We start from the raw sequence: 26,853 nt of genomic DNA, 5'->3' as shown, positions 1-26,853 counted from the left end.
CCTTTCATGATTTTGGATATCTCCAAGGGATTTTCAACTTGATAGTGGTTAGCTCAAAATAATCCTATTTTTTTCGAGCATTTTTTCCATCCTTAGAGAGGTACCCTGCGGTACCACTGTTTTCTATGTAAAATTTGGTACCTAAGATACTAAAATATACCAAATTTACATAGAAAACAGTGGTATCTCCGGGTACCTTCTCAAGGATGTTAAAATTGCTCTCTCTTTTTTTCACTTTGCTCATTTGATGCTCATTTTTTTAAAAGAATGAACAAACCGTCTTACCCTATTTTGTTAATCCTTGCTTATGGTGTTAATATAGCCAAAACAAGTCATTAATGATCTTGCTTATTTGACCATACTTTATTATGTGAATTCGGATGTGATTTGTTCATTTGTAAAAGTGTGCATAAAATTGAATTGTTTGAAACAAATGTGATACGTTATGGAGAAATTTAATTAATTATATTTGAGATATATTTTATATGTTTTGACCAAATTTGAATTAGATTTTTGATAATTCAAATGTATGCCAAATGTATCAAATATATTTTAAATAACTCAAATTTCTCCATAATGTATCACATATAGTTCAAACATTTTAATTTTGTCCACATAGTTACAAATAAAAAAATCTTACCTCAATTAACATAATATAAGCATGGTCAAATAACCAAGTGCATTCAGATGGCTGTTATTTTTTTGAAAATGAAGATCCAATGAGCAAAACGAAAATTTTGTTAGTTAGCCTTTAAAACAGGGCATTCAATACTTTGGCGTTGCTACAGTATCATGTTTACGGATTTGTCACTCCATGTGTATATGGCATGTGGGTCCAAGATCCATATGTTATAGACACATCGATTAAATGGTAAACTAAGAGTGAGAAATAATTAAATATCACAGCTTGTGTGATCTTTAAACCCAAAAGGCCAAAACTATGATCATATTGAACAAATTAATTAAGCTGAGCCATATAGAAAAGCTTACTAGTTACCACTAACAAATCTCACAGCACACCGACAGGAAGCTAGCTAGCAAGATCAGCAGGAGCTCATCTTGTTCGCTGCTACAACAGCATGACGGATACATTACGATCATCCCAACAGGTTTCACGCGGACGGACAGTACACTGAACACTGACAAGAAGAACTGAAACAGGCGAAGAGAAAACCCTGCGTAGCTTCTCAGCACCTGTGCGTCGAGCCATCGGCGAGGTGGACGACGCAGTGCCGGCCGCCCGGCGGCGAGCACCTGCAGGCGCAGCCGTAGAGCTGCTCGCCTGGGCGGTTGCGGCATGTGATGTATGCTCCTCGGACGCAGAGCAGGTTGCAGGCTGCGTCACTGCGCTCGACCGTCCCCAGCATCACGAGACCTGAAAATGTTCAGAAAGAGAGGTGACATGAAAAACACAAAGATTTTGCATCCTGCGGTCCTGCCGTGAGTGTGTCAGTGATTCAAAGCGTGCAATTCGCACTGGAAAATGGCTCGTTGCGTTTACCGGAGATGAGGAGGGCGAGCGTGAGGGAGAGCTTGATGGAGGCCATGCCTACTGCATGTGCAGTTCTTTGCAGTCGTTGCTTGCACAACCTGTGATGGATCTCAAGCTTGTTTGGGTTGATATAGAGAGGGATGGAGAAAGGTTGAGCCTTCACTAGGTGATCCTGCACGCCACATTGTTGGCCATTGTTAACGCACATCGAAGGCATTCATTGGGGTTGTTGTTTGGCTCTTTTAGAGATAAAGTTACAAACAAAAAATAATTTATGAATAAAATTTTTATATATGTTTTCTTAGTGATTTAAAAGTCAACAATAAAAAATAAACTACGATAAAAACCTTTAAAATCAACCCTAAACTTAAAGTTGAAAATTTAAATTTTGGCTTATAAACATAAGTATAGCCAAAAAGACGAGGATGCTTATGATCAACTTAGGTGAAGTCAACGGTATAATGCTCTTGCACGGTCGCAGCATGTGCCTACTGCCTAGTTGATTCAGTTTGTGATGGGCAATAAAGTGCTGGTAGCAAGGAGTTGGCTTGGGTACCATTTGTGCGGAATCAGAGCTCAAAACGAATTTTGTCGATGAAAAGAAAAAGAGTTCAATGGGAATTTCATTTCATATATCCCAATGATATTTGATTCGTTCATATTCAACTGAAAGATGTCCATGAAAATGAGCCAAGAAAATCAATTTGATTCTTTTGGGCGTCAGGATGGTTTACGTACATGGGCCAGACGGAGCCAGAAATTTGATATGTGTTTAATTTGGCCGATGAGCTTAAACAAGCATGTACCATTAACGCGATTAATTCCTTCTTTGTTTAGTAGACTATATGGTTAAGGTGATAAGGTCCTCTCAAATAAGAAGAAAAAAATAGAACGTACTACAATTGTTCTAGTTTTTCCTACGTTTGTCCGCCAAATTTTATGCTATTTGTTCTTCGGGTAATGTATCAAAACTTTAAATATAAATTTTAGTATCTAAAGATATTTTCTCAAGAATGATAAAATTGACCCTTTTACACGTATTACGATTGTCTGATGGAGACTTGGAGAGGACCGTCAAAAGATTTTTTGTAATATGGATGATTAATCGGATGGAGAGGGAACTGCATATGCAGATTGATTTGATCGAAGCGCACAAGGTGAACTGAAGTTCTGAACCCCGCAACTCATGACACCTCCAGCATCAAGCAGGCAACTGCTGGCTGGATTATTGGAAACATTTTTCAGAGAAGACAAAGCTGATCCGTTCCTGTTGCTGCCCATAAAAATGGGCCAAAAGGCAAACTGATTCCTTGGGCCAATGGGTGGTTTACATACATGGCCAGACGGAGTCAGAAATTGGGCCTAATCTGTAATGATTTGATATGTTTGCATGTCAATCTCTAGGATGTAGCAAATTGTAGACGATATAGCCATGCTTATATGAGTTTTGAGAAGTAATAATTTCAAGTGGATGGTGATATAGTATATATACATTGTGAGTTTTACTGTCATCTCTTGGTTTTTTGAAAGAAAAAGGCAAACATCATATTTGCAAACGGAAACTAATTTATGAATAAAACTTTTATATACGTGTTTATAGCGATTTAAAAATCAAAACTAAAAAATAAACTACAATGAAAAAACCTCAAAATCAGCTCTAAATTTAAATATCAAATTTAAATTTTGACTTATAAGTATAAACAAGAGCTAAAATATAGGTGTGTATATAGACCTATAGATTTATCGGATACACCACCTACTCAACGCCCCATTCGTTCCCCTCTGTCACTGTCTCAAATTCTCTCATTTTTCACGCGTACATTTCCCGAACTGCTAAATAGTGTGTTTTTACGAAAATTATCTATAAAAAAGCTACTTTAAAAATCATATTAATCTATTTTATAATTTTTTAAAACTAATAACTAATTAATCATATATTATTACGTTTTCTACGGCGGATAACCAACCCTCCGCGGACGCGGCCTTAGACCATTAATAATTCCTTTCTCCCCCATATCAATCTACCACAAACACTTGGTCTCATCGCTGTGTGAGGATAAGTTTGGGAAAGGAGTATCTTGACCTCCTCTACTCCCTCGTTACCATGTTACCAAGCGTAATTACCACTGTCAGCCCCTCCAAGCACAACGGCACCGTCAACCATGAGGGCTTCCTTGAAGCAATCCACACTCAAGATATATAGAAGAAGGCCATGCTCGACAGGCTCCGGCTCAAGGACACATCGGTGTTGTCAATAATTGTTCCGTTGGCAAGATGCCATGTTCAGGAGGCTGTACAAAACTGCATAGATTCAGGTGGTGTTCAGGCCTTTCCAAAATTTTTTTTCAAAAACTTTACATCGAATTTTTGAACATCTAAATAAAACATTAAATATAAATAATCCAAAAAACTAATTGTACATTTATAGAAAAAATCTTGAGACGAATCTTTTAAGCCTAATTAGCCCATGATTAGCCATAAGTGCTACAGTAACCAACATATGCTAATGACAAATTAATTAGGCTTAAAAGATTCGTCTCGTGGTTTCTAGGCTAGCCGTGAAATTCGTTTTTTCATTCGTGTCCGAAAACCCCTTCCGACATCCGATCAAACATTTAACGTGACACTTGTCCTAAAAATTTTCTCAATCTAAACACCACCTTAGATTGAGAAAATTTTTGGGAGAAGTGTCACGTCAAATGTTTGACCAGATGTCAGAAGGGGTTTTCGGACACGAATGAAAAAAACGAATTTCACGGCTAGCCTAGAAACCGCGAGACGAATCTTTTGAGCCTAATTAATCCATCATTAGCACATGCTAGTTATTGTAGCACTTATGGCTAATCATGGATTAATTAGGCCCAAAAGATTCGTCTTAAGATTTATTTCGTAACTATGCAATTAGTTTTTTGATTCATCTATATTTAATGCTTTATTTAGGTGTCCAAAGATTTGATGTGATGTTTTTTGAAAAAAAAATTTAGGAACTAAAAGTCCCTGGAGCAGAGGAAGAAGATGCCTAGTCACTGGAGTAGAGGAAGAGCGGTGACGGTAGGCTTGTTGGCGGTACGTTGCTTTAGCCCTCGTTTAGTTCCTAAAATATTTTTTCAAAAACATCGTAATTTTTGAACACCTAAATAAAGCACTAAATATAGATAAATCAAAAAACTAATAACACAGTTATGAAAGAAATCTTGAGACGAATCTTTTGAGTCTAATTAGCCCATAATTAACCATAAGTGCTACAGTAACTAGCATGTGCTAATGACTGATTAATTAGGCTCAAAAGATTCGTCTCGCGGTATCTAGGCTAGCCATGAAATTCATTTTTCCATTCGTGTCCGAAAACCTCTTCCGACATCTAATCAAACATTTGACATGACATTCTCATAAAATTTTTCTCAATCTAAACACCACCTTATCTTTATCTTTGTTGCACGTTGTTGTATTTGAGTACTCCATCCTCTCGTATGGGATGTTATAGGTGATGCACACATGCTTAAATATAAATCAAGATTAATTGATTTTACGAGGTTTCAATTCATGCCTCCGCCGCTAAGTGAGAGCTTGTGTTTATTGTACTCAGTGCTCCAGCAAAAAAAAAAAATCTCGGTCGAAAATGGGTTTGGTTTGCACATACATTATATTTTTTTTTCAGTTCAATGTTATAAAACTTTGTAGCCTTACCTATATTTATTGTGTGCTAATAAATCTAAATACAGATTGAATATAAGTAAAATCAGAAAGTCTTATACTCTCTCTAATTTTTTTAATTGATGTTATTGATTTTTAGATTTACGTTTGACTCTTCGTCCTATTTAAAATTTTGTCCAAATACATAAAATTATAAATTATACATAAATCTACTTTATTAATGAATCAAATTAAATCATAACAAACAATCAATAATTATATAAATTTTTAAATAAGACAAAGTGTCAAACGTATATATAAAAGTTAATGGTATTAGGCCTTGTTTAGTTGTTAAAATTTTTTAGCAAAAGGGTCACGTCAAACGTTTGACCGGATATCGGAATGGTTTGCAGACACGAATGAAAAAACGAATTTCACAGCTCACTTGAAAACCGCGAGACGAATCTTTTGAGCCTAATTAATCACTTATGGCTAAATAGCTAATCATGAATTAATTAGGCTCAAAAAATTCATCTCACGATTTTCCCTAGTTTTTATTTTCATCTATGTTTAATGCTTTATTTAAGTGTCTAAAGATTTGATGTGATGTTTTTAGAAAAAATATAAAACTAAACAAGGCCTTAATTAAAAAAATAAAGGAAGTAATATGGAACGGATGAATATACGGTTGCTCCTTCGGGACGCTTTGCACAGGTCAACTCCCTCGCGAAGAATTACCCGGTTGTACGTGGCGTGGCCCGACAGTCAAAGCTACGGGACGGCGCCCACAGGTCCACCGCCACGTCAAACGGGGCATTCCTGGCTGTCCGATCAATTTTCAGGCTCGTGTCGGCCGTTGGATCCACCTTCGCGTTCCGTGGCATTGTGTGGCGCGTGTTCCCACGCTTGAACCCCCCTGACGGAATAGCTAGATGCACACGGGCCTGGGGAGGAAATTGTACACGAGATGCACTCGTTCATGGGTGGTACGTACAGCGACTACTAAAATTCTAACTTAGAATTTTCTGGTGCTCCCTCCGTCCTACTAGAAAACTTCAAATTTAGCTCTTCTTCATGTTTGTCCTATCAATACTTTACTTTTTTTGAGCGATTATTATATGATAGTTCGGTAAAATAAGGGACACATGTATTATGATTTCATTATGGTTTAGTTAAAATGTATGGTTTTATTGATGTTAGTTTAAAGTTTAATCCACACATATAGTCTCCATACTTATAAGTAAATATTTAAAAGCTATTCCTATTCAAAGTTCTAAATGTTTGATCTTAGCCTTATCCAAAATAACAAAACTGATGGGAGTATAATATATTACCAAGATGCACTGAGTATAAAGTTAGCATACGTAAACAAGCAAGCTTATTTGCTGAAACTAAGCATAAGCAAAATGCTTATTAACAATTAAAAAATAATTTATCAGAAATTTTTATATATGTGTTATTAGTCATCTAAAAACAAAAGGTGAAAAATAAATAACGTTAGAAAAACCCTAAATCAATTCCAAATTTAAGTTTTAAAATTTAAATTTTAACATATATGCATGAGCGAAAATGCGTGGCAAGGGCGCCGGGTGTGCGTAGCAATTGGCTGTAAAAACAGCAGGCGCTTAGCGTTAACACCAGTTGCAAATCCACGTGCCCCACGTCGCAGTGACGCAAATCCATCCTTGTAAATGCAATCAAACCACCACCAATTTGATGCTCATAAATTCCAACGAAATCGTCCGCGACCGCCATTACCCCCTCAACTCGGAACACACGGGGGAGACGATCTCTCCCCGGCTCGCTCGTTTCGAAGCCCGCCCAGATCTCGCTCGCTTCTAGAAGCTTCCACCCAGTGGCGGGGATGCCTCCTCAGGAGCCCAACGGCGTAGCACCTGCCGCCGCCGCGCCCGCGTCCGCGGCTGCGGCCGGAGGCAGGCGCCGGACGCGGGGCCGGTGGGCGGTGGCGGCCGGGGCCCTCCTCGTGGCGCTCCTCGCCGTCGCCTTCAGCTCCCGCAGCTCCTCCCCGGCCGTCTCCCCGTCCTCGGGCGGCGGAGACTGCGGCTGCCCCGTAAGTTTTCTCGCCGTTGGGCGGGGGATCGTGATTTGATCGGGGATAACTTAGTCTCGTGCCCGCTCGGTGGATCCTTTTTTTGGTTTGGCGACGTGGTATTGACCGTGTTGGGCGTTTCTACTGGTAGGCTACGAGGAAGTACACGGGGATGGTGGAGGACTGCTGCTGCGACTACGAGACGGTGGACTCCATCAACGAGGAGGTGCTGCACCCGATCCTGCAGGAGCTCGTCACTTTGCCCTTCTTCAGGTACTTCAAGGTGAGGATTTGTGGCAATATTAGGTGTTGCGGAAAATGTATGTCCTGGTTCTGTTTTAGAGAGCTCAAACTGCTGAAATCTAAATTGATTTATGTGGGACTGAAGCATGTGGCTATTTAGTTGTGGTACATAGCTATAAAATCGTTTCCCAATGCATATTATGTGGGATGTACACCAAATTCATGCGTTTGATACTCTATTGTTGCTGTACAGTTTCATCCCTGCGTTTTAAAGGTTCGGATAGCAGACTAACGTTTATGTGGTTTGTCAATTTTCTTTGTTTTGAAGGGGTCTATTCTAGATTCCATTTGGGTAAGGTGGTGCCAGCTTTGCACGGCCTTGTTTGGCAATGGAATTTCAGAACTTAACAGATTATATATGTAGGATATTTGATTTAAGTACAATATGATTTTATTTTGTGGTTCATCCGGTGTTACATTTCCTTAAAATGGAAATTAATAACTAAAATTAAGTTTAATGGCTATCTAGAGAGTGATATAACATGATATTTCTGGTCAAGGAAATGACATTGATTAATTGATGCATGTCTGAAATTCTGCTCTTAGCCTGTTTCTAGCAAAGATGGAATTGATTGGTGTAGTGTTTTCTTATTTAGAGTACTTAACCAAGTACCATCTTACAGTCCTATGGATTTTTTTGAGAGAACAGTCCTTTAGACACTCACGTATAAACCATGAGGAGTCAGTATATCTTCACATCATAAATCATCATGTTGGCCTGACTATTTTATTTGTTAACTGTGTATACGAATGTGCCAAAATCTGAAATTAAAATTAAACATTCAAAAAACTATTCACCTGTTTTTGTTTTCTTGTTTAGGTTAAATTGTGGTGTGACTGCCCTTTCTGGCCTGATGATGGAATGTGCCGGCTTAGGGATTGTAGTGTCTGTGAGTGCCCAGAGAGTGAGTTTCCTGAGCCATTCAAGAAGCCTTACAATGGCCTTTCTCCAGATAATATGATCTGTCAGGAAGGAAAACCACAGGCTACTGTTGATAGAACGCTTGACACCAAGGTTTTCAAAGGATGGGTTGAAACTGATAATCCATGGACATATGACGATGAAACTGACAACGGTAGGTTGTTTTTGCATCCTTTTAGCATATTGTGTCCCTTTTGTGTGTTCTTTATTACCATATGTGACAATTACTGAAAACAAACCCTCATTTCAGCTGAGATGACTTATGTGAATCTTCAACTAAACCCTGAACGTTACACTGGCTATACTGGTGATTCTGCTCGAAGAATATGGGACTCTGTCTACAAAGAAAACTGTCCAAAATGTAAGCATGTGTGCTCCCAGATATGTTGCCATCCCACTCTTGACTTTTTGTTCTCATTTACACAGAAACATGGAAATACTTGTGTTACTTGTATTTTATCTATTGCCTGATCTCCTGCCTTTGTTGATATGTTGATCTTGGGGGAACTCAACATGGTATATGATGATAGCATTTTCTTCCTTTCCTATATCAGTAAAATTATCTGAACACAAGTTTTTCAAATTGTATTGGTTTCTTTCAGATCCTTCTGAAGAATTGTGCCAGGAGAAGAAGGCACTGTACAAGCTAATTTCAGGGTTGCACTCTTCAATTTCAGTACACATTGCTTATGATTATCTTCTAGATGAATCTGCCAACTTGGTATGTGCCATTGTTGTCCCCCTGAGTTGTTTTTTGTTATACCATTTTTCATTATTGTCTGATAAATTTTGGTGCAAATTACCACAGTGGGGGCATAATCTTCCATTGCTGTATGACCGTGTTCTGAAGTACCCTGAGCGTGTACAAAATTTGTACTTCACGTACCTGTTTGTTCTTCGGGCTGTGACAAAGGTTCCCCCTTCTTCCTTGCTTCAAAATCAAACTATTTGTTTTTCATGGTACTGCAGTACAATGTTAAGCTGCCAGCTTGCTGTTCTAAAGCTTGTTGCATATAATAGTTCTATTTGGATTTTGCAGGCAGCAGATTACCTTGAGCAGGCTGAGTACAACACTGGCAATCCTGAAGAGGACTTGAAAACACAGTCTTTAGTGAAGCAGTTGCTTTACAATCCCAAATTAAGATCTGCATGCCCGTTACCATTTGATGAAGCAAAACTTTGGCAAGGTGAAAATGGCCCTGAGCTAAAGCTGGAGATTCAGAAGCAATTTAGAAATATCAGGTATGTGTCATGTTATACGTGTTTTCAATTCATGATATGTACTTGTGTGACTTAAAATCTTACCTTTCAATGTTATTTTCACAGCGCAATTATGGATTGTGTTGGATGTGAGAAGTGTCGATTATGGGGAAAGCTCCAAGTTCTTGGTCTCGGTACTGCATTGAAGATTCTTTTCTCTGTTAATGGAGATAACCATTTGAATCAACCAGTATGTATCTTGTTCATCTTCTACCTTTGGCTTTATCATGATGCAACATAAAGTAATATGTTTAAGATCCTTTGTGCTCAATTGAACCTTGGTCTGGTTTGAGTAACTTATCTGGAAGAATTCACTCATGACCTAATACTTTAGCTCATGATATTGATGATCACGAAATTTGCTTTTAAGTTGTGGATTGTCTCAACGATTTACCAACACCTAGCTAGTACTATATTACTATTTAGCACGAGAGCAAAAAGTACTGTTTGAATTTACCTTTGAATTCACATGGTAAGATATTTGCAGTGGTGATGAGTCTGACAATTTGTCTTCTGGGTAATTATTCAGCTCCAGCTGCAGCGAAATGAGGTCATTGCACTGGTTAACCTTCTGAACAGGCTGTCAGAATCTGTCAATTTTGTACATGAAAAAGGACCATCAATTGAGGAAGTCATTAAACAACAGAGCTCTCCTACTGTGAAACCTGTGTTTCTTAGCTGACTCTTTGAAACTGTAGGTTTCTCTTTCTCCTCTGTTAGATTTTTATTTTTTGCTGACATGCCTCATACCTTTAGTTCATCGATCTATGATTCTTGCAGGTATTACACTGAGATGTATTTACAACTTTTATCCATATTAGAACAATGATGTACATGCTGCGGGAAGCTTCCTAGAGAATTTTTGCAGAATCCTAGACAGAAGATATACAACTTTGGGAGCCAAGCAATTGCAATTTTCCATGTAGATTGTATTTGGCAGAGGGACCTCTTTTTGTAAGGATCTCCATCCTTTTCGCAATGTTGCATGATCAAAAGGAGATAATGTCCTAACATACTATTAAGACTTTTTCGTGTATTAACTATGATCATATAACTACTAACGCGCAAAAGCTTAATGCCAGTCAAATCAAATGTTGTCGTCTGCCTTTGACTTAAATAATTCTGACTGCATTGTGAGCAAGAGCATAGGAACACCTTGTAACAACTGCCAAGAGGATACTAGTAGTTATGAAAGATAGCTACAAGTTCTGATTACATGAAGCAAGTGTTTGGCTATTACCAAAGGAGTTTTGAGTATATGCAAATTATGACATGCCAAAAGTACCACTCTAAAACTGAGATTATGGACTGTTTTACTGATATATACCTCCATTCTCCCCAAAAGAACTTCTAGGGATAAATATACACGGGTGGGTGTCTAGTTCCATTTTCTGAATTGAATTGGTTTTTTCTAGGGCGGAGCGAGTACTGCCACTGTATGACACTTCCACTCCTACCCTATAATTTTGCACAAATTATTCAAGGTCGTTCAGGACGGTGCACAAGTTAACCGGTAGAAACCTTGCCTCCTGAGGTTAAGCCTGACTGTACATTCGGACGTGAGAGCATGGCGGTTGCGTCGGGACACACGTTCAGTGGTGTCTCAGAGAGGAGCAGCTGGAGTGATGCACAGTGAAAACCAGTGATCAGTTATGGAGCAGACGGCTTCCTTGTATGAGGCTACTTTTGCACAGCAACTCCTACATGTCAAGTCTCAGTACCCAAAGGCCGCTGCAGCTGCTGCTCTGGAGAAAAAAATCTCTTTGGAGGGAAAGAGAAAGAAGCTCTTTGATCACATCCATGCCGGCCATCTCGTCGACTCATACCGTCTCATGGTATGGTATGGTATGGCAGAACAGTCGCACCTACAGAAGCTGCAGATATATATACTCCCCATCACCGTGCAACGCCAGGATGCAACGCAGGTCGCAGATGCCATGCCTCAAGTTTGGTTTGTTTTTACTTACAGCGCTGCACCGGCCGGGGCAGCCCTGGTGCAGCCTGATGATCTGCGAGAGAAGTTGCAGATATCAGCATATACAGATTGCAAATGCCTCTTGTTTTGCTGAGCATACTATCTTTTCACTTTTATTTATGGTTATAAATTAAAATTTAAATTTTTAACGTTAAATTTAAAGTTGAATTTTGGGTTTAATTGTTTTTAGTCGTATCTTTTATATCACTAAGAACACGTATATAAAAGTTTTATTAATAAATTATTTTTCCTTTGCAAATATGCTGCTTAACTTTTTTTCTGCAACAAGCAAAGAGATGACCACATAGATTTGCCACTATTGGATTCGTAAATACGTGATTACAGAAAGGTACTAGTACCCATTAGTACTTCTTTGTCAAAGATATCTTTGCTCACAACTAATTCTCGGTTTTGATTAGAGTTTGATGAACTTTGACTGTCAAAATTTAAGAATGCCAAGACATAGATTTGAATGTAAGATATAAGTGAAGCAGCTTCGATTACAAATGTAATGACACAACTTTGAAGCTAAAAGTAGTCAAATTAAAAATATCATTGGTTACAGTTGTGGTACAACTCAATTAAAACCGATACTCACTGCTCCCAAAATATAAGCATTCTACGTTCAAATCTTGTTTCAAAACTTAATCATTTGTGTAACTATTTACGATGCGAGTACTACTTATTTCATACTATTGTTTGTTGAGGGGCATCAAAATATTTCCATCTTAATACTAATTTACGCTAAATCATATAGAAATATGTGTATTTTGGAAGAGATGAGTAAACACTTGTGATTGGTTTGAGAAATATCTAAATAAATCTGAACTCTGAAAATAGCTACTCCCCTGATCTAAAATACTCTGCCTTTTAGATTGTTTATCAAACATTAACGTTCGATCAAAACAAACCATTTTAGTTATTTCGTCGATCAATTTTTAAGGGTTTGATTGTTTGGCCTTTTAACAAAAGTGAAAAGATATATTTACACACGAAAAATAATTTCTAAATAAAAATTTTATATACGTGTTGATAGCAATCTAAACGCCAAATTTTAAAAAAATAAACTATGATGAAAAAACTCTGAAATTAACTCTAAAGTTTAAGATTAAAAATTCAAATTTTGGCTTATAAGCATAACAGAAGACAAGATTGTGACTCTAAATTTTGAATTCTTTAGATTATATTTCTAAACTTTCAATTGGTTAGGAAATCTTTAATGTGGTAAGAATTATGATAATTAATATATGAATGCTTAGGGCCTATTCGTTTTGAAGGAAAAACAAAGAATCCAATTTCTAAGGATTTAATTTTTTTGAAAGTCATTTGATTTGTAGAAATGAACCATAATAAAAACAAAGGAAATTTTCACTTCCTATAAGATATAGAGAGAAAATATAGAAAAATTTCCATCTACTAAAACCTCTTAGAAAAATTCCTATAAATTGATGTTGTCATACGCTCATATTTCTCCATTTTTTCTATTCTTTGGATTGAAATTTCTTCAAACCGAATAAGCCCTTATATCGTAGCACAAAATTTAAATGGTAGAAATAATTACACCTATATTTTCGACAAATGAGTAAATTATAATAAGAGAGGGTATTTATTGGTGAATGACGAATACTACTAGTAGTATACTCCGTAAGGATACAGTGGACCCCAAGGGCTCAGCATCATGCATGGGTAAATGATCTGATGGACTACTCACTGAACGGGTATGTTTGGTTGGGCTTGTGACATTGACAAGCCATGATAGTGATGGTTCATGTGCTAAAAAAACCATTGTTTGAATAAGAAAATGCATGGCAGCCCAGGGGAAACAAAGCATGCATTTGGTAGGGCAATGTGATCCATGTCCTGATCCTCTTGGAGCTGGAGTTCAGCTGCATACGTAGGGCCAAACTGACTCATCAGCCTGCTGGTGTTTTTCCCCATGCAATGGCATGAACAGTGCCGTGATATTTGTTCGTGGCATTTCTAGGTCACATGTTTTTTTTTAATGAACAGTAATCTGACCTCTGTAAATGACAAGTTACCTCATGTGATGTCACACTCACACCATGAAATTCTGGGAGGAATCTCTTGGGGGCACTAATTATATTTTCTCCATGAGTACGCATGATCAGTATGGTTGGTTAGATACACTGATTCAGCAAGTGCACGTGGTTATCGTTGCTTAACAACATTCTATCTGAACCTGGCACACACACAGAGAGACCAAGAAGAGGTCTGCAGCAGCAACCAATAAACTAATCTGGGTGTATGTTATTAGCATGGCAATACTGTACAGACTACAGTTGATATAAACTCTGGTTTTCTGCGCACACATTTACACAGTATCATATACACTACTACTGTTTATTATTGCATCGGTTAATGACAAGCACCGAAAAGAATCAAATGAAATCAACAGTTGCGAGACAGGTTAACACTGGATGCTTTGATTAATCTGAGCTGCAACGTCTCGTCTTTCTCACGGTCGGCATCTCGGCCCATGGGTGTTGGGATCGTTGGTGCAGCCAGAGTGCCCAGCCTTCGCCTTGCTCACCACCACCAAAGCTCTCGTCGCCTCGCCGCCCGACCGTCCGATCGCCTCTCCTCGCAGAGCCCTGGACGCATCCGAGCCGTCCGACGCCGAGGCCAGGAGGGCCAGCACGAGCAGCATCTTCAGAACCCCGGCCATTCCTCAGGCTTCAGAATTCAGATTCTTTCGCCTGAAACACAGTCGCACGCTAGCCTTGATTGCAGATAGCTGCACTGTTCTGTTTTTCTGAAGAACTGGAGCTAGGTGTTGCAGGTTTTTGCATGCCGCCTTGAGCGTATATAAATACACTAGTATGCTTGCAGGTTTTTGCATGCTGCTTAATTGCTGTGAAACTGTGTCAGGATGTTGCTTAAGGTCAACCTGGAATGCGGTTTGGAACATGTCAAAGCCGGGGAATCAGTCTGCAGTGCGGCCTCTGCGTGAGCTGCACTGAACCGTGTGGGGGGTGGTCGCGTTGCCTCCTTTGCACGGTTTACTAATTACTAGAGTGGTTATCTGGTATTTTTATTAAAAAAATCAAACGGTATATTTATGAACGAAACATAATTTATGAATAAAACTATTATATATATATTCTTAGCGATTTAAAAGTCAAGATTAAAAAATAAACTTCAGTGAAAAAACTCCGAAATCAATTCTAAATTTTAAGGTTTGAACTATTGTATTTTAAGTTATAAGTATAACCATGAGAAAAAGATGGCGTGAATAAAGCCATTATCTTGATATATATGTTCCTGACTCGGCAGCAATTTTTTTTATGTTTTTTTCTTTTTTGTTTTGTTGCTGTTTGGACTTTGAATTGAAGGACGCAATCACGTAAAAAAAGGGTTTAGTTTAGTTTAATCTGCGGAAGCGTACGCTGTGCCTGTGAAACTTGGTCAATCTTGGTGTGAAATCTCACGGCCAAGGCGCGTAGGGGCTGTTTGGAATAAGAGGCTAAAGTTTGCTCCTTGTTCCATCGAATGTTTACACACTTATTATAGGTAGACTATTAATAAAACTCATCCATAATTTTAGACTAATTCACGAGACGAATCTATTGAGCCTAATTAATCCATAATTAGCCCCTGTAATGCTACAGTAAACATGCTTTAATTATGAATTAATTAGGCTTAAAAAATTCGTCTCGCGGATTACCACTCATTTATGAAATTAGTTTTTTTATTAATCTATATTTAATACTTTAAATTAGTGTACAAACATCCAATGTGTGTCATGGGAGTCTCGTGAAAATTTCTCTGAGTTTGCAGCGTAAGTCCGTGCAAAATTTCATCGACATTTCCAAATGCCTCGTACTTCAAGCAGTGGACCTGACCGCAGCTTTCTCTTACTCCTACGGGATGGTTTCATGGTTATCGCACCCTGACACTGGTAAGGACATGGTGACATGACCAAGTACAAAGTAATTATAACCAGAGAAGGTTATATATATATATAATTCAATATTGTTAGAATTTATCAAGTAAATTGTAACCGAATGACCAAGTACATTTTGGTAAATACGCCCAAGAAATAAGTGTGGTAAATATAAAACAGTAATACAAACCTTGCTGAATTAAATTTGAAAATATACTTTTTTCTGATGATTTTTCATGCATATACCACTGTTTTCTTTGACGAGACATCCTTGTCATTCTCTTCTGTGGCAACACCCATAATACCCTGTGACGATAAGCCGGGCAGGGTTCCTTTCAGTAGGTTGTCATTAGCTGTGACATAATATTTGTAAAATTGTTTTGAAAACATTATGTATTCAAAAAATTGTAAGAGAGAAAATGGTATATATCAAAAAAGAATCGTGATTCTCTATGGTGCCTCACAAGGTAGGATGACAACGGGTCGGGTTTGGTGCGCGTAATGCAATTACCCGTCCGGCAACTCAAAGGTTACGGGTATAATTCCCTACCGTACCTGTGTCCGTGGGTAAAATCTAATACCCGTACCCATACCCATCGGAGACCGGGTAAGTATCGGATACCCGTCGGATCTGTCATTTCACATGTCAAAAACACATCAAAATAATCATTCTAACATATACAAACTAAATATACTGCTTATAATACAATATTGTATCACACATGAAAAGTTCAACAAATATAACATATTGCTCATAATAAAGTATTCCAACAAATACAAGAAATTAATCATAGCAATTATAACAGCACATAACACATTATCTGATATTCAGATTCAACCATTTAATATTGCATCAAGCATCAAAAGTTCAAGACATAGGTCATATCAAAGTTTTTAGCTAAAATGGAGTACATCATAAATATTATTACATGAATAACATAACAAGTTTTTAGCCAAAATTCAATATGTGGGCACGTTCGGGTACCCGACAGGTTACCTGCGAGTGAAGAAAAATACTCATATCCATACCCGTGTCGATTTGGATTGGGTACAGGTACACCTGTCAGGTCGGGTAGCAATAGATACCCGGTACTCTTACCCGAATTGCCATTGATCAGGATGGCGGGTCTAGTAACAGACCGTTCAATCACTGGGCATTTGATTGTTTGCCAAGCTCAATGATTTATTACGCTGCGTGTCTATAACGTATGGGGGCACTCATAGAATAATTATGGTATTATCTACTGCCTTCGTTCCATAATAACGTCATTTTTCGATTTTTGTGCATAACGCTTTGACCATTCGTCTTATTTGAAAAATTTGTACAAAATCTAAAAAAAATTAGTCATTCATAAAGTACTATTCATATTTTATCATCTATTAACAATAAAAATATTAATCGCAACAAAATTTTAAATAAGACGAAGAGTTAAAACATTATATCTAAAAATTAAAAAATGATCTTATTTTAAGACGGAGGTAGTAATAGCGGCAAATTATTCGCCGAGAAGCTGTCAAGTGGCTCTGATATGGGGGGCTCCCATCGTCCAAACACAATATGTGCAGGGGACGGCAGGATCGATTAACATGCAACTAGTCGTACTTCCATTTGATCAAACACATGCACCGTCCTTTTGATCTAGGTTCAAATTTGTCAGGTCTGGTGAACTGCCTCACAAAGACTGGTGACTGACTCCCAGTCCAGCTAGCATGCACGATTCACAAATCAAAGTTCATCGTCAGGTAGGAGGGGGTAGGGCTAATACCAATCCCTAATAATTACCCAGCTTTACAGTGCTCACTCATGTGCGATAGAAGTGGGGTTACACACTAGATAGTTTGACAGGCAGTTCGTGCACTCTCGTGCCCACTGGCCCCTGGAGGTGGTGGTGGCCGAATCAACCGGGGCTTTTAACTTTTTTGTCACTTTTACGAATTTTCATAACAGATTTGTCGCTGGAGTCATCTGTCATAGACTTATGAGGGCCCACATGTCATAGACAGCGAGTGGTAATGTCATAGACAGCGAGTGGTAAATCTGTTTTGACCGCTCGTAAGAGTGGCAAAAAGTTAAATTTCTCATTCAACTGAACATGGCTCCACGAGTAGAGGCCAACCAAAGACTTGCATTGTTATAAAAGCAGTTTTCTCATCTTCAAGAAGTTATCATGAGATAGGTACCTCTTGGTACCTTAGATACTACTCCAAAAGATATCAAAATTCACATAGAAGACTATGATACCTCATGGTACCTTCTTAAGAATGGAAAAATGCTCTTGTTATAATCACCACTAGGGTGCCTCAAGGCGCCACGGCAGCTTCTCCCCTCCCCCTTACCTCTACCTTTTGTAATTATTTTTTTCACCCCCCTCTTAATACATGACACCCCTAAGGGGGTTTAAAAAAAATAATCACCACTAGGGTTGTGGTCTTTTTTATCGAATTATTCAGCGTTTTTTTACGCACTATTAAACTATCAAACGGTATAATTGATACAAAGTTTCTACAAAAGTTGATCATGTTAACATTCCTTTCTTTGGAGAATCTGTATTTGTCGTTGACGGCAAAGGCTTGTTGATTTGCAGATGGTGAAAAGATTGCCAAAAGTATATTTTAATAAGTTTCTATAGAATAGAAGTGGAGTAGATTTTAAACGTCATCATATATACCATAAAATAGCTATTGAAAATAAGACAATCTTTTATCTTTACTACATCTAGCCCCAAATACATGGGTGGTCATTGTTTTGCTTTTTGAATGGAAAAACAAAGCGACATCTTTATAACAAAAAATAATTTATGAACAAAACATTTATATGTGTATTCTTATTGATTTAAAAGCAAAGAGAAAAACTATGATAAAATAAACCTAAAATTAACTCTAAATTTAAGTTTCAAATACTTGTCACATCAATTAGCTCTCATTTAAATTTCTCATTATTACTACTAACTAACCACTCGGTCCTGACTATATAATATTTAATCAGAGGTATTATAGTTTTTTTCTTAAATCTTATAATATGCTAAATAACTTATAGAGATGAAAATTATGATGTGGAGATAGATGACTCTCTATACTAAATTCTACCAATTATATTATAAAAATAACTTCAAAGAAACTAGTCATATGACTTGTCATGTCATAACTTTTTCTCGCAGTGGCCAAACCTAACAAGTATCCTGCACAATAAATTGAATGATTATCCATAGATCTCACAGGTATGGCCTAAACTTTATAGACTAACGTAGAGAGTGGATATCGAGAGTTTGGAGAGAGTGGATATCGAGAGTTTGTTGGAATTGTTAGAGTTTTCAAATTTTAGATGATGGCAACTAGCCGTTAGAATTTGGAAAGTGAGGAATGATAGTATGCTAAAATGCATGTTAATTTGAAGATAAAATTTTTTGATATGAATGACTAAACTATGAATTAGGGAGCTAAAATTTAAACATACTTTTATACGCTCGACCACAGCTTAGGACCTATTTAGTTTTTAAAAATTTTCGCTTTGACCCGTCACAACAAATCTTCAAACATATGTATAGACCATTAAATATAGTTTAAAACATAACTAATTATAAAGTTTAAAAGGAATTTACGAGACGAATCTTTTGAGCCTAATTAGTTCATAAGTAGTCATAACTGCTACAGTAACCCATATGTGCTAATGTCGGATTAATTGGGCTTAAAAAATTTTGTCCCATAATTCCGTGACACCATATGTAATTAGTTATAAAATTTTAATTAGTCATTGAAATAGTCTTTCTACGTTCTGTCAAACATCCTGTGTGACATTTAGTCCAACCATTGGTTCCCCGGAACTTTTTTAGTCACTGTCACATCGAATGTTTGGATATTAATTAGAAGTATTAAATATAGACTATTAATAAAACCCACCTCATACTCTTGACTATTTCGCGAGACGAATTTATTGAGTCTAATTAGTCCATGTTTGCGAATATGATGCTACAGTAAATATTTGCTAATCATAAATTAGTTAGGCTTAAAAAAATTATCTAATAAAATAGCATTTATTTATGCAATTGATTTTATTATCTGTTTATATTTAATACTTCTAATTATTATCCTATTTGTTAAAGCACTCCTAATACAAACAGCCACGTAGACCTCCTAGTAGATTGTAGAGTAGCAGCAAGCGGTGATTTTGACATATGAGCGAGACAGGCGTCGCGCCGCCGTTACGCGGCACGCCCATTTTCCGTTATAGGGGGTGTTTGGGACAAGGGCTAAATTTTAGCCCCCTGTCCCATCAAATGTTTGGGCACTTATTATAAATAGTAAACGTAGATTATTAATAAAACTCATCCATAATCTTAGGCTAATTCGCGAGACGAATCCATTGAACCTAATTAATCCATGATTAGCCTATATGATGCTACAGTAAATATGTTCTAATTATGGATTAATTAGGCTTAAAAAAATCGTCTCTTGGATTACTACTCATTTATAAAATTAGTTTTTTTATTAGTCTATGTTTAATACTTCAAATTAGTATCCAAATATATCCGATATGACATGGGGCTAAAAAGTTTAGTACTATCTAAGCCTGCGGCGCAGGTGCAGGTGCAGGGGCAGGGCCTACTCCTACTCCACTGCACTGCACTCCACGCCAAAGCCGGCCACCACGTACGGCTACTGCTCCTCCTACTCTCGGTGGGTGGTAGGGAGATGGCCGCGCGCGGTCAAAGATTCGGTCTCGTTTTCTCGCTGCTGTGGTTGGGGAATACTACACTCCGAAACCTTTCGAGCAAACTCACTTTCTTTTTTTTTCCTTGCATGCCATTTGTAATACACGGATTAAAAATTAATAAGATAGATTAATATATGATCATATATTTCTAAAAAAGTTAATAGGAGTTTAATTTGTGTCAGTGGGCTGACATATTACGTAACATTAATCAATATCTTATTTAGTTACTCCCCCGTCTAATAAAAACTCAATAAAAAAAGGAATGGACCCCTCCCTCCTAGGTGAATAAATTTGGATAATTGGTTGTTCAGATTTATTGTATTAGGGCATAAACAATGTATAAGATTGTGTAGTCTATATGAACGAAACCCACTACATGTGTCATTAGACGTGTCAAACTCAACGATAATTATGTATGGAGAGTAGAAAATAAGGCGGATCCCAAATATAAAAAGAATGTAAGAACATTTATTTTAATGGACAGTTCATATGGCTATTGACTATTTTGACCATTTATACTATAAAGATACACACATAATACATAAAATACAACCCATATAAGAGTATTTATCGTATAATGACCACTTTTATAACATACTTTGGATGTCCTTAGGAAAGGTCTTAGGAAAGGTCTGTCGTATATAGTAACTTTATTTTTCGTTTTTTCATGTCCAATGTTTGACCATTCGTCTTATTTAAAAAATTTATAAAAAACTTTTAAAAAATTAGTCACGCATAAAGTATTATTTATGTTTTATCATCTAGCAAGAATAAAAATATTAATCGCAAAAAAATTTCAAATAAGACGAAGATTCAAAATATTGTATAAAAAAACTAAAAATTTGATCTTATTTCGGAACGGGATACTATTTTTAAAAAAACCAAATAAGTAAATGATTTAGGGCTGTTTGGATCTAGGGACTTTTTTTAGTCCCTTGTTACATCGAATGTTTAGATGTTAATTATGAGTATTAAATATAGACTAATAACCAAACTAATTGTATAAATAAAGGCTATTTCACTAGACAAATTTTTTAAGCCTAATTAATCCACGATTAGCAAATGTTTACTGTAGCATCACATTTGCTAATCATGGATTAATTAGGCTCAATAGATTCGTCTCGCAAAATAGTACAGAGTATGAAGTGAGTTTTATTAATAGTCTATATTTAATAATTCTAATTAGTATTTAAACATTTGATGTGACATAGACTTAAAAAAAAAGTTTAGGGGATCAAACAGAGTCTTATTTAGACGATAAGAACATTGTTTCTAGGGATTATAATCCATTTTTCATGGTGGTGGTGGAGGAGGGACCCGACCCGAGGAAGGCGATGGCGGGGGGTGGGGGTGGGGGCCTTCGGCACCTGCGCTGCGCTGCGGCTGGCGACGCCTGCAGTGCAGAGGCTGCATGGCCCCATCAGCTCATGTCCTCTCTATCTCTATCTGTCAATCTCCTCTCGTGCAACTTTCCAGCACCACCACACCCTCCTATGTGAAGCCTACTCTAATAGATATCTATAAGTTATCTATAAGATATATTATATAATTTTTTAATATAAGAGATAAGAGCTATCTCTTAGTTAAAAGATAGTCTTTTGCACATATTTTAATGTCAAGTGAGGATGAATGATGGGGTCATTTATATTATGAGTTATTTGCTAAGAGCTAGATCATTAGAGATGTTGTCTTTTAAAATGATTAAGAGATAGTATACTATTTAAGGTGGCCTGATTTCCTCTTTGGCTGCATCCTGGACTTGTGTGTGCCCTGCCCTGCCCTGCCACCCCCGAGTTAATGCTCCGTGCTCCTTGTGTTTGACTTGCCTATGACCTAGTAGGCCCCCTTTGAAAGTCATAAATACTCTAGATATTTTTATAGCAATTTAAGATTATAGACAAATTATGAATTTATACCTGTATGTTTTCCGGGATTTTTTTTAAGTCCATATCACATCGAAAGTTTATGCTCTAGTTAGAAGTATTAAATATAGATTATTAATAAAACTCATCCCATACTCTGCACTATTTCGTGAGACAAATCTATTGAGCTTAATTAGTTCAGGATTAACGAATGTGGTGCTACAGTAAACATTTGCTAATTGTGGATTGATTGGACTTAAAAATTTTGTCCAATAAATTAGTCTTTATTTATACAATTAGTTTTATTATCAGTCTATATTTAATACTCTTAATTAATATCCAAACATCCAATATGACAAGAATTTTAAAAAAATCTCTAGATCCAAACAGTCCCTTATGTTTAGAAAAATATGACACCAAACTTAGTGTGAAAGTCAAATGATATATTTGTAAACGAAAATATGAGGATACTACTGTTTATTTGATTGATAGATATGCTAGCAAAAATAGTCTAAAACATATAGAGAGAATAGGATGTCAATATGAATCATGTGAAATTAGTTGGTTCAGTTTGTGAAGCCTTCATGAGAGTTGTATCTGAATTACGATAATGGAATCGATAGAAATACCAATCAAGGTCAAAAAAGATACGAATATAAATCATTTGCTTATATATCTCGTCGAGACAAACAAGAAACTGTTAGATAAATCGGCGTCATTATATAAAAACACAACACTCCAATTTTCAGCAAAAGTTCATAAAATTGGTGATCGAAAGGTTTTATAGACCCTTGTGGGTTTAGCCTTCGGGGTGTCGGTGGCCTCTAGGCTAGGGTGTAAAAGGTGATCGATGAGCGATTGAACCGGTTAACAACTCATGAATCCTGTTGGGTGTCGATCAGACGGTCAAACGGGCCACGGTGCTCCCCAGTCCGGCAAGGGGTCCATCCGAGCTTCAAATTCATGTCAGCTTTCAAACCCTACCTTTAGCCAGCCAGTAGGGGAATAGGAATATAGCACTGGGCGTTCGGCTTACCTAAAAATTTCGGATCGGATTTTTGAGGTTTTTTAAATTTTAAGTTTTCAAAATCAATACCCAAAATTAGTGAAAACATTCTAACACCCGATATTTCGGGTACCCGTAAAATCAGGCTCGGGTTACCGTTATAACCCGAACAATACTCAACATACTGAAAATAGATATTCGGTAGATCTTTTTGCAAAAAAAAATATAGTGATTCTGTGTCATTTTCATAACAAAATACACCAATATTGTTTCAGCAACATTTTAGTTCTAAAGCCGCACATATTATCTCAAATCACACATTAAATCATTAAAGTTCATAGCCATGAAACACATTTATCTCAATTCTCAAATCAGAACATAAAACCACCGAAAAAACATACTTAATCTCAAGTCACCAGCTCACACGTTGCCATGTTGGTAGTAGAGTTGAAGTTGCTTTGTGCTTGCATCACATGTGTCTTTTGTGTGGAGGTTGAAGTACCGGAGCAAAGAATTGTTGCTATTATTTCGAGTATTCGGGTATTTCGAGTAGTGGAGACATCAACCCGATTTACTCAAAATAATTCGGGTTTCAAAATTAAAACCCGCAAATACAGTTGGGGCATCGGGTTTTCGATTCTTTCGGGTTTAGGGTCGGTTTTTTCGGGTTCGGGTTTTGTGCCCAGTGCTATAGGTATACGGGTTGGTTCGGTTGATCGGGTGACTATGGCGTGTTCTTCCATCGAAATGACTACTAAATAATACTACTGTATATTTTATAAAAATTTTATATAGAAAAATTGATTTCAAAAATCTTATCAATCTATTTTAAAATTTTTTTAAAACTAATAATTAATTAATCATGTTAATATATTGTTATGTTTTTCATGGCAATTTTTATACTTAATAATTAATTAATAGTGTTGCTCTGTTTTGATTCACTTGGACACACCATACGTATTATTTATATATTTATATTCTTTTTAAATTAGAATTATACTCGTATTTATAATTTACTATACTTAAAAGATTTGATCTGTAATATTCGTGAGACTATTGAAATGAAAATTTTCTGACTGCCCAGCCGGCGGGGCCTGGCTCCTCTCACTCGATGATCGTCACCTCATCTGACAACCCCTGGTTGTACCAAATTCCTGGCCGCGCGAAGACTTTTCAAAAAATATCATATTGAATTTCTAGATACCTAAATGAATCATTAAATATACATAAACATTAAAACTAATTACACAGTTACGAGTAAAATCGTGAGACGAATCTTTTGAACCTAATTAGAACAACCATAAGTGCTACAATAACCAATATGTGCTAATGACGGATTAATTAGACTAAAAATATTCGTCTCGCAGTTTTTAGGCGGAATCTAAAATTTATTTTTTTCATTCTTATCTTAAAAACCCTTTCAACATGTTCAACGTGACCTTTTTACCAAAAATTTTTAGAACTAAGCAGACTCCAAGGCTCGCGTGGGGTTTATGTTGTGTGGGTGTGATTTGATGAATGCCCATTTGAACGTGTAGGAGGAGGAAAAGAAAAAAAAAAGGCTGAGTGTGTGCTGCTGCTGTGCTATGTTGTCCGAGATGTTTACCCCGTGACTGCTGGGAGTGGGACTCTGCTGTTTATTTTGGAGTTGCCGTCAACTCGCCCAGCTCATCGTGGTTTCCTGTTGAGTTTGTGGTTTTTATCTCTTGTTATTTATTACTATCCATAAAGATTTAATCTTTGAGCGATTATTGTATTGAAGTTTAGATAAATATATTAAAAATTTTAAAAAGATGGGAACTAATACATTGGAGTTTGAAAAAGTTATGTCATCGTATTTTTTTAGCTTTGCATAGCTACTTCCTCAAATTTGATATTTAGTATCGTTTGGACAACGATATGATCTCTAAAAAGATATATTCGATCATAATTTTTTTGTTACGATATATAAAATAAATAATACATTTTTTATTTCATTAACTACTTTTGATGCTTTATCTACACATATTCTTATAGTGTGACTAGATATTTTTTTAAATTAATGATAGTTAAAAGTTTTAAATTTTTAACTGCAACCTGGTCTAAAATGGTATTCCATTCCTTCCACATTATAAGACTTTCTGGTGCTAATGAATCTAGCCACATATACAAAACATATATATTGACATTGATGAATCTAGGTAAACGTAGAAAATATTATAATATGGAACAAAAGAGAGTAGAAATTATCAGACTGAAGGAGAGTATATGTGATGTATGCTGAAAATATATTTGTTTTTAACTAGGGAAGTAGTGCATATGTGGAGCAAGAACTGATACTAAATGACACTCATTGATCCTTCCAGGAATGTCATTTTTTTCCAATGCATCCGTGGTTAATGCAAGTATAAAAGACTAGTTTGTAGAGAAAGTTATTCCCTCTATTTCATATTATAAGACTTTCTGATCTTGCCTAGATTTATTTATGTGCTTATGAATCTAAACACATATACAAAACATATACATAGATATATGGATGAATTTATCCAAAACCAAAAAGTCTAATAACCTGAAACGACGCGGTATGGTTCAAGATAAAAAAAATGACAATAGTTGTAATCAGTGGATTGTGCAGCTTCTTCCGGTAAGAGTAGATGAATAATGAAATTCAAGAAAGAACAATAGATTATACCATGTAGCTTTGCTTAAAGCCTAGAGATTTCACCGGTGCTGCAATAGTTGAAGTAAGGCAGTCAAATTAAAAGAATGTCTCGCATGCCTCATATGTCTAGGGCAGAAAATTAATCGCCAGACACCCATATATATCGTGACTCTTCCGGCCTGCCACCACTCCTGGCAAACATGGCAACGAGCTGAGTCCATGTGCTGTATTCTTAGCGAGCAAACATGGCAAGATGATCTTTTCGAATGACGAACGAGGGTTCATTTGATTGGAAGATGGATTGGAAAAGGCTTAGGAGGTGAAAAAAATGGGATGGTTGGAGGTGGACGATGACATGGAGGTAATGATATCAGGAAACCCCAACACCTAAAATCCTATATTCTCATAAAAGATAATCTCGTGCCAAGGGATAGAAGTTCAGTCGACCAATTGTGGAATACAAGGCCTGCTTTGACATGGTTGTGAATCGACCATGACTACCACAAAGCTTTTCAATATTATTTCTACGGATCCTTTAATCCTTGCCATATACTCCTGCGGTGATATAAAGTTTGTCGCATTAGCCTTTCAACCACAAAGGAGTTTGAAGATCAATCCATGGTCATGAATCGACCATGACTACCACAAAGCTTTTCGACATTATTTCTACGGATCCTTTAATCCTTGCCATATACTCCTGCGGTGATATAAAGTTTGTCGCATTAGCCTTTCAACCACGAAGGAGTTTTGAAGATCAATCCATGGGCTATTCCACCACAATCCGATCTTGCCGGAATTAATCCCCTATGATGTTACTACTCGATTAGGTCAATATAGCCTTATTTTTGAACCACATTTTTCGAATATCAATATCAAGCTACTATTCTAGAAATATAACTATCACTACGACGCTACGACCAGACCTATACATAAATAACATATCTGTTTCCGATCAATTATACTCCAGAGAGCAAGTGCATCATCATAGGACTCATATACTTTCATGAGACTTTTATTAAGGACAAAAACTACTTTAACAAAAACACAACATTTGAGTACATGCAACCAAAACCAGGCATTTCAGGGGGGGGGGG

The 26,853-nt window shown here is 36.9% G+C and overlaps 2 protein-coding genes across 2 annotated transcripts; one reads left to right on the top strand and one right to left on the bottom strand.

The window, feature by feature from the left end:
• Positions 1 to 806: 806 nt before the first annotated feature.
• Positions 807 to 1,578, bottom strand: LOC102706267. The gene is made up of 2 exons (XM_006650480.2): positions 1,502 to 1,578; positions 807 to 1,375 (listed from the first exon to the last, which is right to left on the bottom strand). The coding sequence occupies exons 1-2, from the start codon at positions 1,545 to 1,547 to the stop codon at positions 1,188 to 1,190; spliced, it is 234 nt and encodes a 77-aa protein (XP_006650543.1). The 5' UTR covers positions 1,548 to 1,578; the 3' UTR covers positions 807 to 1,187.
• Positions 1,579 to 6,851: 5,273 nt separating this feature from the next.
• LOC102703298 (endoplasmic reticulum oxidoreductin-1) lies at positions 6,852 to 10,902 on the top strand. The gene is made up of 10 exons (XM_015834571.2): positions 6,852 to 7,196; positions 7,327 to 7,458; positions 8,299 to 8,554; positions 8,651 to 8,761; positions 9,003 to 9,121; positions 9,209 to 9,313; positions 9,440 to 9,642; positions 9,727 to 9,850; positions 10,190 to 10,354; positions 10,441 to 10,902. Exons 1-9 carry the CDS (start codon positions 6,990 to 6,992, stop codon positions 10,340 to 10,342), a joined length of 1,410 nt encoding a protein of 469 aa, XP_015690057.2. The 5' UTR covers positions 6,852 to 6,989; the 3' UTR covers positions 10,343 to 10,354; positions 10,441 to 10,902.
• The last annotated feature ends 15,951 nt before the right edge of the window (positions 10,903 to 26,853 follow it).

Source organism: Oryza brachyantha, chromosome 3 (assembly GCF_000231095.2).
Source record: "Oryza brachyantha chromosome 3, ObraRS2, whole genome shotgun sequence".
NCBI lineage: Eukaryota > Viridiplantae > Streptophyta > Magnoliopsida > Poales > Poaceae > Oryza > Oryza brachyantha.
Note: the sequence above shows the minus strand (reverse complement) of the source record. Positions and strands in the feature narration are given on the sequence as shown.

What these genes read in the sequence shown, in the direction of transcription:
- LOC102706267 (XM_006650480.2), bottom strand. Translation starts at nt 1,547, where the DNA reads ATGGCCTCCATCAAGCTCTCCCTCACGCTCGCCCTCCTCATCTCCG. An exon ending in GCTCGCCCTCCTCATCTCCG is followed by an intron (nt 1,376 to 1,501) that starts GTAAACGCAACG and finishes GAACATTTTCAG; the next exon opens with GTCTCGTGATGCTGGGGACG.
- LOC102703298 (XM_015834571.2), top strand. Translation starts at nt 6,990, where the DNA reads ATGCCTCCTCAGGAGCCCAACGGCGTAGCACCTGCCGCCGCCGCGCCC. An exon ending in GCGGAGACTGCGGCTGCCCC is followed by an intron (nt 7,197 to 7,326) that starts GTAAGTTTTCTC and finishes TTCTACTGGTAG; the next exon opens with GCTACGAGGAAGTACACGGG. An exon ending in AAGCAATTTAGAAATATCAG is followed by an intron (nt 9,643 to 9,726) that starts GTATGTGTCATG and finishes TTATTTTCACAG; the next exon opens with CGCAATTATGGATTGTGTTG.